The 12,377-nt window shown below is 36.8% G+C and overlaps 1 protein-coding gene across 1 annotated transcript in view; it reads right to left on the bottom strand.

Moving 5' to 3' along the window:
- The window catches only part of LOC123530521 (SCO-spondin-like), a 149,274-nt gene that overhangs the window by 64,453 nt on the left and 72,444 nt on the right, over positions 1–12,377 (bottom strand). The window contains exons 22-23 of the mRNA XM_053520726.1: positions 11,945–12,109; positions 10,480–10,650 (exon numbers count right to left, since the gene is read on the bottom strand). Coding sequence (XP_053376701.1) covers positions 10,480–10,650; positions 11,945–12,109 — 336 coding nt within the window. The remainder of the gene's footprint in view (positions 1–10,479; positions 10,651–11,944; positions 12,110–12,377) is intronic.

The raw sequence follows: 12,377 nt of genomic DNA, 5'->3' as shown, positions 1-12,377 counted from the left end.
TAGAAAGAAAAAAAATTAGCATCAACTTTTTTCTGTGAATTTTGCCATTAACAATAGATTATTCTAAATGTGTGTAAAATTTCAATCAAAAGCTATTGACAAAAACCAAGTAGGGTTAAATGTATAAAACATAATTGTGTTGCCGCTGTCTCAAACAACGCCTCTATCATCAGTCGATAGCTTTGTTATTTTGAGAGGTTTGGTGACCATTGCATCCTGAAAAGTAATACATTGCTTTTGGTGTGGGGACCACTTCTAGCCTAAATCTTACCAGACAGATTGTTCAAGATAGTTATTCTGTTAGGGGTAAGTACCTTTGTCGTAGTGAAATTTAACTTGAATTTGTCTACGATGAAGGGGTTACATGTGTCTATTGAGACAGTTTGGATTCTGTGCATATAATGCTACAAAATTATGATATATCTTAAAGAACATAATCCGTTTGAAGTCGTATCCGTTGATCTAGAGTCCGCTTAAAACAAACCGCCATCCACAGCACCGTCTCTACCATGCAGATGTAAGCTTTATGCAGCGATCCAGATTTCTGAGGCATACTCAACTTGCGACCAGACAAAATATTTGTATACTAGTTTTTGAACACCTCCATTAGTAATTTAGTAGAGGATAATTTTCTTTTCATATAACCTAGTGCCTTATTGGCATAGGTTATATTCTTAAATATGTGGTTGTTGTAAGAGAGTTCTGAAAAAATCTCTTGTAACAGATGAGAGGTGATGAAATAAGCAACACCACTAACAACCCTAGCACATACATACGTAAAATGTGTTATATTTGTTTATGTTAAATGCGCATGCGTGAATGCCCATACATATTCTGAGAGCGCTTCCCGCGCTAGTCAGTCGTTACAGTAAATAGTATAGAGTAGAATCACGTGTTGTGTTCTGATCTCTCTCCCACGAACTGTGGACATATCATAATAACGAAACATGGTGTAAGAAACGGGATTTAAAATCAGTTACTTAAAGTGTAAACAACTCAAAGTGATAGATTGGATATAAAACAAAAATACTATAACTGCAAGACTTGTAAAGTGAACACTGACAATGGCAACAGGAAGCACTGGTCTACAACACCCATCTATGGACTGGGAGTCAACTAATCTCCCAGACAGTTGGAGTAAGTTTGAAAGACACAGCAAGTTGATGTTCGATGGACCCCTTGAAGGGAAAAATCCGAAAGAAAAATGTGCTTACATATTATTATTGGTGGGCGATAGAGGCCGCACGGTACACGAGTCATGGGACTTAACGGAGGCTCAAAATAAAGACCCGGGTTCATTCTTACTGAATTCAAGGAATTTGTCGAGCCCCAAGCAAATCCAGTTTTCGCAAGATACAAATTTTATCATGAAATTCAGAACGAGGACACTATCGACGAATTTATTGCAAGACTATCAATTAAGGCAAAGGATTGCGATTTTGGAGATAAATTAGACGAAATGCTAAGAGACAGAATAGTATTTGGTTGCAAATCGGAACGGGTGCGCGAAACATTGATAGAAAAAGGAAAAGACATAACATTACAAACGGCAAAGGAAATTGCACAATCATACGAATATAATAAAAAAAAAAAAAAACAAATAGAGGCTATGAAAGCTCACGACAAAGAGATAGATTCGATCACGTCTCAGAAAGCAGGATCTTGTGCCGCACAGTCAAATGCCCACAGAGGACGAAATCTAAATAAACAAAGGAAAGAGTCATACCAGAAGCGTGACCAGCCCGAACGGATACGCATGAGACGCAGCCGACCTGACATGCAGAAGACACACAGGAACATTTGCTCACGATGCGGAAATAAAAAAATCAAACAAACAGACTGTCCAGCATTTGGCTTAAAATGCAACAAGTGTTCGAAATTTATTCACTTCGCTAAAATGTGTAGAACAGAAACAGATAAAAATGTGCATTCAGTCAGTGAAAGTTTGGATTTTACTGATTCGAGTGAGGATGATTTTTTCGTCCACCCGGTAAGTGATTTTCCTTCACATTCTAGACCAGATCAGGCCATTGTCCATATCCAGATTCATAACTCAAGCCTTGATGCAAAAATTGATACAGGAAGCCAGGTCAACATACTCCCACAAGAAAAATTCCGAAAATTAATAATTAATGGCCCTTTGCTACCCCACGAATCAAAATTAACATCCTATTGTGGAAATCAGCTGACTGTTATCGGTAAAATACACCTCCGCATTGTTTACAAAGATAGGTCAACTCAAGCAGAGTTTTATGTTGTAAACCAGAAAAACGCCCCTGCATTGATAAATCTACAAACAGCCTGCAATCTTGGTTTAATTCAGTTAACATATGCCATTGACCAACAAAAAACTACGGTTCATCCAATAATGACCGGGTTTAGAGACGTTTTCGAAGGAATTAGACATTTTGAAGGCACTTGTTCAATTAAGCTTAAAGATAATGCTGTGCCTGTCGTGTGCGCCACAAGAAAAGTACCGCATGCCTTACGGGATAAGTTAAAGACAGAGCTCGATTTAATGAAGTCAAAATGCATAATTGCTAAAGTAACAGAGCCAACGGAATGGGTCAATGCTATAGTATGTGTCGAAAAACCGAATAAAAAGGTCTTAGAGTTTGCATAGATCCAAAAGCATTGAATGAATGCATTCAGAGACCGTACTATCCTTTGCGCACGATCGATGACGTCACTGCAAAACTAGCGGGCGCGAAATATTTTAGCGTTTTGGACGCAACGAAAGGGTACTATTCGTGTGAGCTACCTGACGCGTCGTCACGTCTTACCACATTTGCAACACCCTTCGGCCGATACCGTTATCTAAGACTTCCCATGGGTCTAAAGTCGTCTCAAGATATCTATAACCGGAAAATGGACGAAATTCTGGAGCCGCTCGAAGGCATGGCCTGTATAGTCGACGACTTGATCATATTTGGCAAGTCAAGGTCCGAGCACGATGAAAATCTCAGAAGCGTGCTTACGCGAGCGCGAGAAAAAGGACTCAAATTTAACCCCGACAAGGCTGTCATTTGTCAAAATCAGGTTAATTATTTCGGGCACGTGATCACGGATCAAGGCCTGTCTGTAGACAAGGACAAAGTTTCTGCTATCGTAAACATGAACACACCCAGAAATAGACAAGAACTAGAATCTTTGCTTGGCGCCCTTAATTATCTCTTTAAATTCGCGCCAAACCTCTCGGAACTGACAAGTTCTATGCGCGCCTTCTAAAAAAGGACACGGAGTTCATCGGGAACCCAGAATATGACGCGGCATTCGCAAAGGTCAAAGAGGTCATCACACAGGCACCAGTCTTAAAATACTTTGACCCAGCAAAACCGGTTACGCTGCAAGTTGATGTTTTACAAAGGGCATTGGCATGGTATGTCTACAAGACAACAAACCAGTAGCGTACAGCAGTAAATCGTTAAGTCAAATATTATGGTCTCAAATTGAAAAAGAGACACTGGCCGTTCTCCTAGGAGTACTGAAGTTAAAACAGTACATATATGGCAAACACACAATAGTGGAGAGCGACTGCGCTCCAGTTGTCGCCATAATGAAAAAACCCCTTTGTGCAGCACCTCCCAGACTGCAAAGAATACTATTAAAACTGCAACCGTACGATATAGAAGTAGTACATAAAAAAGGTTCGAACATACCACTCGGAGACGCGTTAAGTCGGAACTTTGTACCGGAAACACATCCAGACTTACTAGAAGACCTGGACGCACATGTACATACTGTACTCAAACAGTTACCGGTCAGTGACCAAAAGCTCGAAAAAATTCGAATTGCATCACAAAATGATGATCAGGTTCAAACCCTCATACAGGTTATAAGAAACGGTTGGCCACGTGTGCGCCAAGACTGTCCCAAATCTGTAGTTGAGTATTGGAACCACAGAGATGAGCTATCGTTTGAAAATGGCTTTATATTTAAGGGACAAAAGATAATCATGCCAAGGTCAGAACGCTTTGACATGATAAAAGCTGTTCACGATAACAGCCACCAGGGCTGCAACCAAGCAACGCGGAGTGCTAGTGATATCATGTTCTGGCCAGGTATGAGTAATCAAATATTAGAATACGTGCAAGCATGCTCGTTATGCGAGAAATACCGCCCTGCGAACGCAAAAGAACCACTCTTTTCCCATGAGGTGCCCCAGAGGCCGTGGCAAAACGTATCATGTGACATTTTCGCATTCGATAACAAACAGTACCTAATTACTGTATGCGCGTTCAGCAGATTTTTCGAAATAGATTTACTACCAAACACCAAAAAGTAACACGGCGATTCGCAAATTAAAGGTACATTTTAGTCGGTTTGGCATACCTGAACAACTTAAATAGGACAACTGACCACAATTCACATCCGAGCCATTTAGCAGTTTTGCTAGAGACTGGCATTTTACGCACGTCACGTCAAGCCCACATCATCAAAGTTCAAATGGACTGAGTGAGATATACGTTAAGCTTGCAAAACGCATACTACAAAAGTCAAAAGACGCCAACTGTGACCCCTACTTGCCTCTTCTCGAACACAGAAATTCCCCATTACCTGCAACTGGTTATAGCCCTAGCCAACGCCTACAAGGACGCAGGCTAAGATCAATTCTCCCAGCAACTCATGAACAGTTATCTCCAAAGCCTGTTAACGCAAAGAAAGCCCGAGAAAGTATGCAGAAACAACAAACAAGGTCAAAATTTTATTATGACCGATCCACACGATCACTTCCTTCTCTGCAATCAGGGGAAAATATCACATTTCAGAAAACCCCGGGAGAAAAATGGGAACCAGGGAAAGTGCTTGTGCAGCACAACGAAAGGTCATACAAAATTCAGGCATCCGATGGCGCGAGATACAGGCGCAATCGCATGTTCATTAGAAAGTCCAAATCAAATCATGCAAATTCGCGCCAAAATAACACCAACAACAATTCCCCACTGAGAACCCCAGATACCGCTCTGCCCAACATCAAGGACAAATCCAAAAATGTTTATAGTTATGTAACACGATCTGGTCGTGTGAGAAAATCGCTCAGAGCTTTCCCAAGCAGCGATTGGGTAGTTTAATGTCAAACAAACAGTTAAACAATTAGCTATGGAATTCCATTGATGATAAACTTTTAATTCTCTGTGTCATGAAACTATTTTGGATGATAACAGTTTACTCATAGAAACTGTTCAAAATTTATCTCTAAATTTACTCTAGTTACTATGTTAGGAACATGATCATTGATTATAACAATTTCTTGATATTACACATGTATCAATTAATACAATGTACTACATGATGTTTATTCTTCTGTTTAATCTGATTTTCTGTTATATTTGTTATACTTTGTTTATGTTGTTTTTCTTCAAAACAAAGGGGATGTTACATTTGTTTATGTTAAATGCGCATGGGTGAATGCCCCTACATATTCTGAGAGCACTTCCCGCGCTAGTCAGTCGTTACAGTAAATAGTATAAAGTAGAATCACGTGTTGTGTTCTGATCTCTCTCCCACGAACTGTGGACATATCATAATAACGGAACAAAATGGACTCTATAATCACCTAGAGCCAGGAATAATAGCAAACCTTAGTCAACACATATAGAACATGAGCTGTTTGTAAAATCTGTATGTCCTAATGATGGACTGTCCCATCACTACGACCTTGACCTACTAACCCATAAAACATTAGGGGGCATTTACTTCATACGCCAAATCTTGCTATCAAGTTTGAAGGTCCTGGCTCAAGTGGTTCTAAAGTTATTGAGCTGAATCAGTTTTCAAGGTTCATGCCTCTGTGACATTGACCTTTGACTTACTGATCCCAAAAACATTAGTACAATTATGCTATCAAGTTTGAAGGTTCTTGGTCAAGGTACTCACGTTATTGAGCAGGAACCGTTTTCAAAGTACAGGGCCGTGTGACCTTGCCCTCGCCTCTTCGAAGAAGGTGGGGGAGGGGGGTGGGTGTGCGGGTGGAGCATAACAGCATAAGTATGTCCATTTACATAAGTGTATTAGTAAGTAAGATTCAGTTGAAGGCCAAGAAAAGAATGACAAGTTTTAAATAACGGTCATCAGTCAATACAATAGCCTATCCCTCATTTGAAACGGTAGACAATTGCTCCCCTGCCCTCTACAACTTTTATTATGTAATGAAACTGTTACGACCAAATGCTTTTGTAGAAAAGGAGATCCCCAATGACAAAAAATGTTGTTTTTTTAAGGGGACGCATACTTTAAAATTAGAAAAAAGTGGGTGGGGTATGATAAAATTTACCTGCAAAAAAGTACAAAGTTTTGGTACATGAAATGGATACTGTTTCAACTGTTATAAGTACACAAAGGATTGCTCACTTAAATAAAAATGAGAAAAACTGAAACAAGAAAGTTATTGTTGAATTACATAAGACTCATTGTGTACATTCAAAGTCAACAATTAATATTTTTTGTGCGAAATAATAGTGCTTTACCTTGTCCAAACATTTATCAATCTCCTACAGATTCTAATTTAAAGAAAAAAAGTAAAATAAGTTCACTGTCTTGCTTTTCACTTGGCATATATAAGCTAAAACACATTATTTAGTTTGTTTACAAAGTAGTTCATAAGAAAAGATATGGTGGTCAAGGAATGCCACATTCCAAAACTAAAAGAGTATATTCCCCTTAATACATTAAACATTTATCGTTACAGAAGTCGAGTGGCTTATAATAAGGGCCTAGAAATGTTTCCATTATTAATTTTCAACTTGTTATTCATGAACTACAATGCACTTATATATCAAAACACACTGAACAAACTTTTGAAAACGTATTGTCTTAAAAATCCCTCAAATAAGGTATGAAATTTGGTTGAGAGGTCCAATCAATGTGTATATGTGCGAAAGTAACATTCTAATCTTGTTCACAAAACTTACTAATACACAACAGGAATGTCAATGATCTAAACTGGACGAATATACAGTTATCCTCACTTTAATATCATTTATAATTTGCCCTTGAATTCTCCACCATACTTTTCATAACTCTGTTTGCATGAGTTGCACGAGAAAAAAAACGGGGTCAGATAAGTTGTAAATGCAATATCGTCTAAACGTACTTAATGGATTATGCAGTTCAAGAAAAACTTTATCTCATAACGTAATGAACAAGTATAATGTTGTAGCAGTTGGTTTATAAGTGACTTTATTGATTCATTTTGTGTTTTGTTATTGTTGTCAAAAAGTATAACGGAAGTGCCTCACAACTGAAGCGGAAACCAGTTTGATGCGCAAAGTAGTCCACTGTAAGTAATATTTTTTGATAAATGTCCATAGAAATTAATAATTTTCTGATATTAAAGACGAATCTCTGAATAGAATTCGTTATTTGATAAGAAATTATAATCATCGACATGTTTTTTTTTTTAAAATCATACACGTGCTGACACCTAAGTTGTCTCCCGTTGTTTATTAGAGTTTCCTTTCGTCCGGCGCAGTAATACTTTTTGCAGTGAATCGCCGAGAAGTCGTGGGAAAATTAAAAACCATGTAAATAAACTAAAATTAACTATCTTTTCAAGATCAATTTCAAGTGATCGACGTTATGCATTTAACCCACCTGACCTGTGTAGCATCTTAGATATCTGTTCTAAGGTATTCATTGTGTAGAATGTCATGTTATGCCCTTGCAATGCTAATACCACTCTGATCTTTTTGCTTACATTTTTTATCATTTTTATCAATGAGAAATATGGCGTCCATCCCGAGCTGAAATGATGTGGCGTTATATTTTACATGTTTAAGCAAACCTGGTGTGTTAAAATTTCACCCCTTCAGCATTATTTCTAACACTGGTATTGTAAAAAACATGTTTTTTCCTTATACAAAAGCTTAATATTTTGTGTTGAATGTACTTTCACAAAGACCTCTGTTTTACTATTACATTCATAGTACCACATCCTTATCCACAAAGTACTGAAAATTACAGGTGTCCATCAGTATTATATCACTTTAGGAATATGTTTTTTATCTTCCCACCATCGATTTCTTGAATATGCAACCCTTCCTCATTTCTGTATGAACTGTGAATGTAGCAATATGCGTCCCCGTAATATATTTTGTATAATAACGACTCATTTACAATAAAAATCCGAATGGACATCCGTGTGTGGTTATCTTGCTTTCAAGAAAGTCTTATTTAGTACTTACGTGAATATTTCTCAATACCAATCTCATAACTTATATTATTTAAGAGTTAGGTCCATGTTTTGGAGTAAAAAGTTCGAACATCATCAAATCATAGAAAGAAAGCATTGTTTTACATGAAAATTTAACAGCATATAAAACATTTATATTACTACAAAGCCATTGTCAATTTACTCATATGTATTGAATTCCGGAAAATGACTGCATGAAAGGGCCACACTTCTGGACAGTTCAGCTCCTTTAAAAACTCACCATCTTTAAAAAGCTGTCGCATGCCTTCGTTTTGATGCATTTGCAACAACGTACTAGTGTTTAAACTTAACATAACTAGGTAAAACATCGTTTTTGACAATTGTTTACATTTATTTCTTTACAAATGGCATTCTTTTTTTAAAGGGGGGCAACTCCTTTAGAATATTAAAGTATCCAACTCTATGGGACAGAACAATAAAACATGTATTGGACAGATATGTTGTTTGTCAAGATGCTGTTCGTTTACTAAAAGTTTCTGTTGTTTTGTGATATACTGCTAAACCTTAACATAAATCTTATATCAATACTTCAGGTAACCAAATGCTTTAACTTTTGTATTAATGCACAAACAGTAAATAGTCTCTTCACATTTTAGAAAGGATATAATTGTTTGTTAAGGCATCAACGTTATCATTTTATTAAACAATGGTATTTCATTGCTCTATATACATTCGTTGAGGATGCAAGGAATTTCAGTAAATTCACTGCCAAAACAGTCCGACAGTTTTCCTGTGCTGCATTTCCTCCTCATCTGAATAAACCCTTTGCCGCACGTAACACTGCACGATTTGGCAACCAGTCTGAAACAAAATATTACTGTCGGTCTTTTGGCAGATTATATAATACCCAAGTAACACCACCTTCTTGTACGAAACAAAGACATGTTAATTTTTATGATAACATGTCTTTGTGAAAGGTTTACAGGGGTATCATGAATTCAATGTATTCATTTCTGTAAAAATTATTGAACAGAAAAAAAAAATTTTAAGGAGTAAAGGGGCCATAACTCCTCCAAAAAGTGTTGGATTGTAACAAAAATTGATTTTGGCCTGTGTTCTATAATCATATACATACATGTGCACTAAATTGATTTCTTCAAAAGTTATCGAATAGACATACGTATTTTGCAGATTTTTAAGTTAGAGGGTGCAGTAAGTCTGCAGAAAGTGTGGATTATAACTTGGACGGTATTTTACGATCATAAACATGTGTATTCAAAATAAATTCAATCCAGTAATCCGTTCTAGATTTATTGAACGGACAACCAAGTCGAATAGGGGTCATAACTCCGCCAAAAAATGGTGGATTGTAACCGAAATAAAACTTCGCCTGAATTTCACAATCACATTCATGTATACGAAAATTGAATTTAAAGTTATCGTAAACATATTTTTATTAAAAAAAATCATGAAATATTTACAATACAACATATCAGGAATTGGACAGAAGCTATATTAGCTTACGGTTGTCCTCTCCTTAAGGATATTAGGATGTCATACCTGCATACTTAAGAGGAATTCAACCCATTTAACCGTTAAACAATTATTGAACAGACAAGCACATTTTAAGAAAAGAAATGAGCCATAACTCCACTAAAATTGGTCGATTGTAACGGAAAAAAGAACCTGGCCTGTATTTAGGATCATATAGGAACCTGAGTACCGACAATGATTCCATCCACTGATCCTTTCAAAAGTTATCGGACGGACACATTTTTTGTGTGCAAAACTTGGAGTCAAAAAGGGTCAGAAGGCTGGCAAAATTTGGTGAATTGTAACGCAACTCACCCATGACCTGTATCTTATGATAACATACCTGTGTACCAAATATGAACTGAACCCACCCATCCTTGCATAATATGTTAAACCGGAAATTTCATGTTAGACGTAAAAATTCTACTGTGCAATGTCCTTTCAGTTATTGATAACGCAAATATGTTTTAAAAAAGCTATAATCCCAGCAAAGTTTTCAGTATAAAGTATTTATTATTTCATCTTATATGAATAAAAGAAATATATCATTTCAAGGTTAAAGCAGTGATGAATACACTTATTATTCTCGGCGGTCGTCTGCATTTACATTTTTTCCAAAGGAAGCGAATAAAATTGGTTAAAACGCAAAACTTTATAATTCCTTTATTAAATGTTTTAGTGTTATCGTAATATACTCGCAAACATATCAACCGACTTATATTCTTAATAAATTAGTGATTTGTGAGTGAGTGATGTGATGTCAGTGAGGTTCGTAAGTAGTTTTGTTATCTTACGTGGACAGTCAGTCAGTTTACAAACAGCTGTTTCATTGTTTGTTCCAGTACAAGCTGGTCCGCCATATTGAGGTGGGGGATTGTCACAGCTTCTAGTTCTATGCCAACTTCCTTCACCGCAACTTCTCGAGCAAACACTCCATGGCTGCCAAGCGCTCCAAGCTCCAGACACTTTCAATTAAAACTTATTTTGAAACAATTTAGTAAACAAGTAATATTGTGTTAATTGTTGGTATAATTAACTTTTTCTCAAGAAAAAGTAAGTTGACTGAAAATGACCGTAAGTTTTCATCTGGTACGAAATTTATATACTTCAAGTTCTAAATATGTTTTAAAGCAATGTATAAGATTTAACTACAAACACTAGCTATGTTCCATGATAAAAACTGGAAGTAAGCCATAACAAACCAAAGACACTTGGGGATCAGGACCTACCACCATCCGCCACCCATGCCAACTGTAAGCCAGTATGGTTTAGGACTATAACACGTACTATCATAGAAAGGGTTTTGTTACAATTTCAACATGTTTTAAAAATGCACTTTTCTAACCATCAATGCCCTTTAAAATTAAAGATAGGCATCTGTGAAACTAACACTGGGAACACTTGCTTGCGTTGGAACCCCCGCTGTGTACCGTGCGTGTCATAAACCGGATACCAAAATTAATACGCTTACGAATATCATACCGGATCATCACTTCCTATGATAAAAGTCCAATTTTGGTGCAGTACAAAGCAGGGATCAATTCGCAGGGAAGTGTTCCATACAAGTAAAATTGATCGATTTATGTTAGTTATTGATTTCTTGTAACGTCAGTTTTCAGGACAGGTGTCATTTGCCATTATGGTTATTGAATCATCGATTGATACCAGGGATTCATAGCTAGGTGCTTATTCAAAAGCTAAATTGACTATTGATTCCTAGTGTCAATTTCTGCGATGAACTGATAGTAAAAAGTGTATTTTTAAAACAAGCTGAAACTGTAACAAAACCCGTTTTATGATCGTCACATACGCTCAGTACGTGTTATAATGCTTAATATAGTGGATAACAGTTGGCGGGAGTGGGATGGTCCTGACCCCAAGTGACTTTTGTGACAAACAAAAAAGTTCGCCGTGGCGCAGGAACTAAATAACATATGCACAGGAAATAATTATATATTCATTGGAAAATGAAATAAAATAGAACTGCCAGATGTACATGTAATTGCTTAAGCTAGGCGTCGTAATAATATTATAAGCTGTAATAATTATTTTTATTAAAACATTAATAAGAGCCCGGATAACAAATGTGGCTGTAGGTTCGAACCTTGACGAAGCATATTCACATTGATGACTGACCTAAAGTTGCCAGTTACTTCCGGAGACTAGCTTATCAGGAATTCAAGAACAGTCGTATATAAATATTTCCTTTTTATAAAAACGGATTTTAGGCAACAAAGGAAAAACAAATAAGACAAATACCCGGACAATGTCCTAAATTGCAAGTCACAGTTTCGTACGCATTCCCGTGACAATCTTCGTCATGTCCGGTGTTACAATGTCTGAGCCTATTTGTAGTCCCAGGGCCACATGTTGTTGTACAAGTGTCGTAGAACCATCTTGACCAGGATGACGCTGTTACCTGATCTAAAAAATAAAATGGAGTCTGCATTACATTTAATACAAAACATTATAAATTGAATCTGCATTTCATTTAATACAAAACAGATACATATAACCTTTCATTATTAATGGCTGTAAACGGCGTATGTACACTTTCTAAGTTTTTAACCCTTACCCTGCTAATGTTTTTAAATGGACTTCTCCAACATTCAATTTGGACAGTACCATTAACTGTTACAAGCGGTGCTTATCAAAAAGATATTGAGTTAATGGCGAACAGTGCAGACCATGA

Source organism: Mercenaria mercenaria, chromosome 13 (genome assembly GCF_021730395.1).
Source record: "Mercenaria mercenaria strain notata chromosome 13, MADL_Memer_1, whole genome shotgun sequence".
Taxonomy (NCBI): domain Eukaryota; kingdom Metazoa; phylum Mollusca; class Bivalvia; order Venerida; family Veneridae; genus Mercenaria; species Mercenaria mercenaria.
The sequence above is the reverse complement of the archived record's forward strand: the minus strand, read 5'-3'. Positions and strand labels throughout refer to the sequence as shown.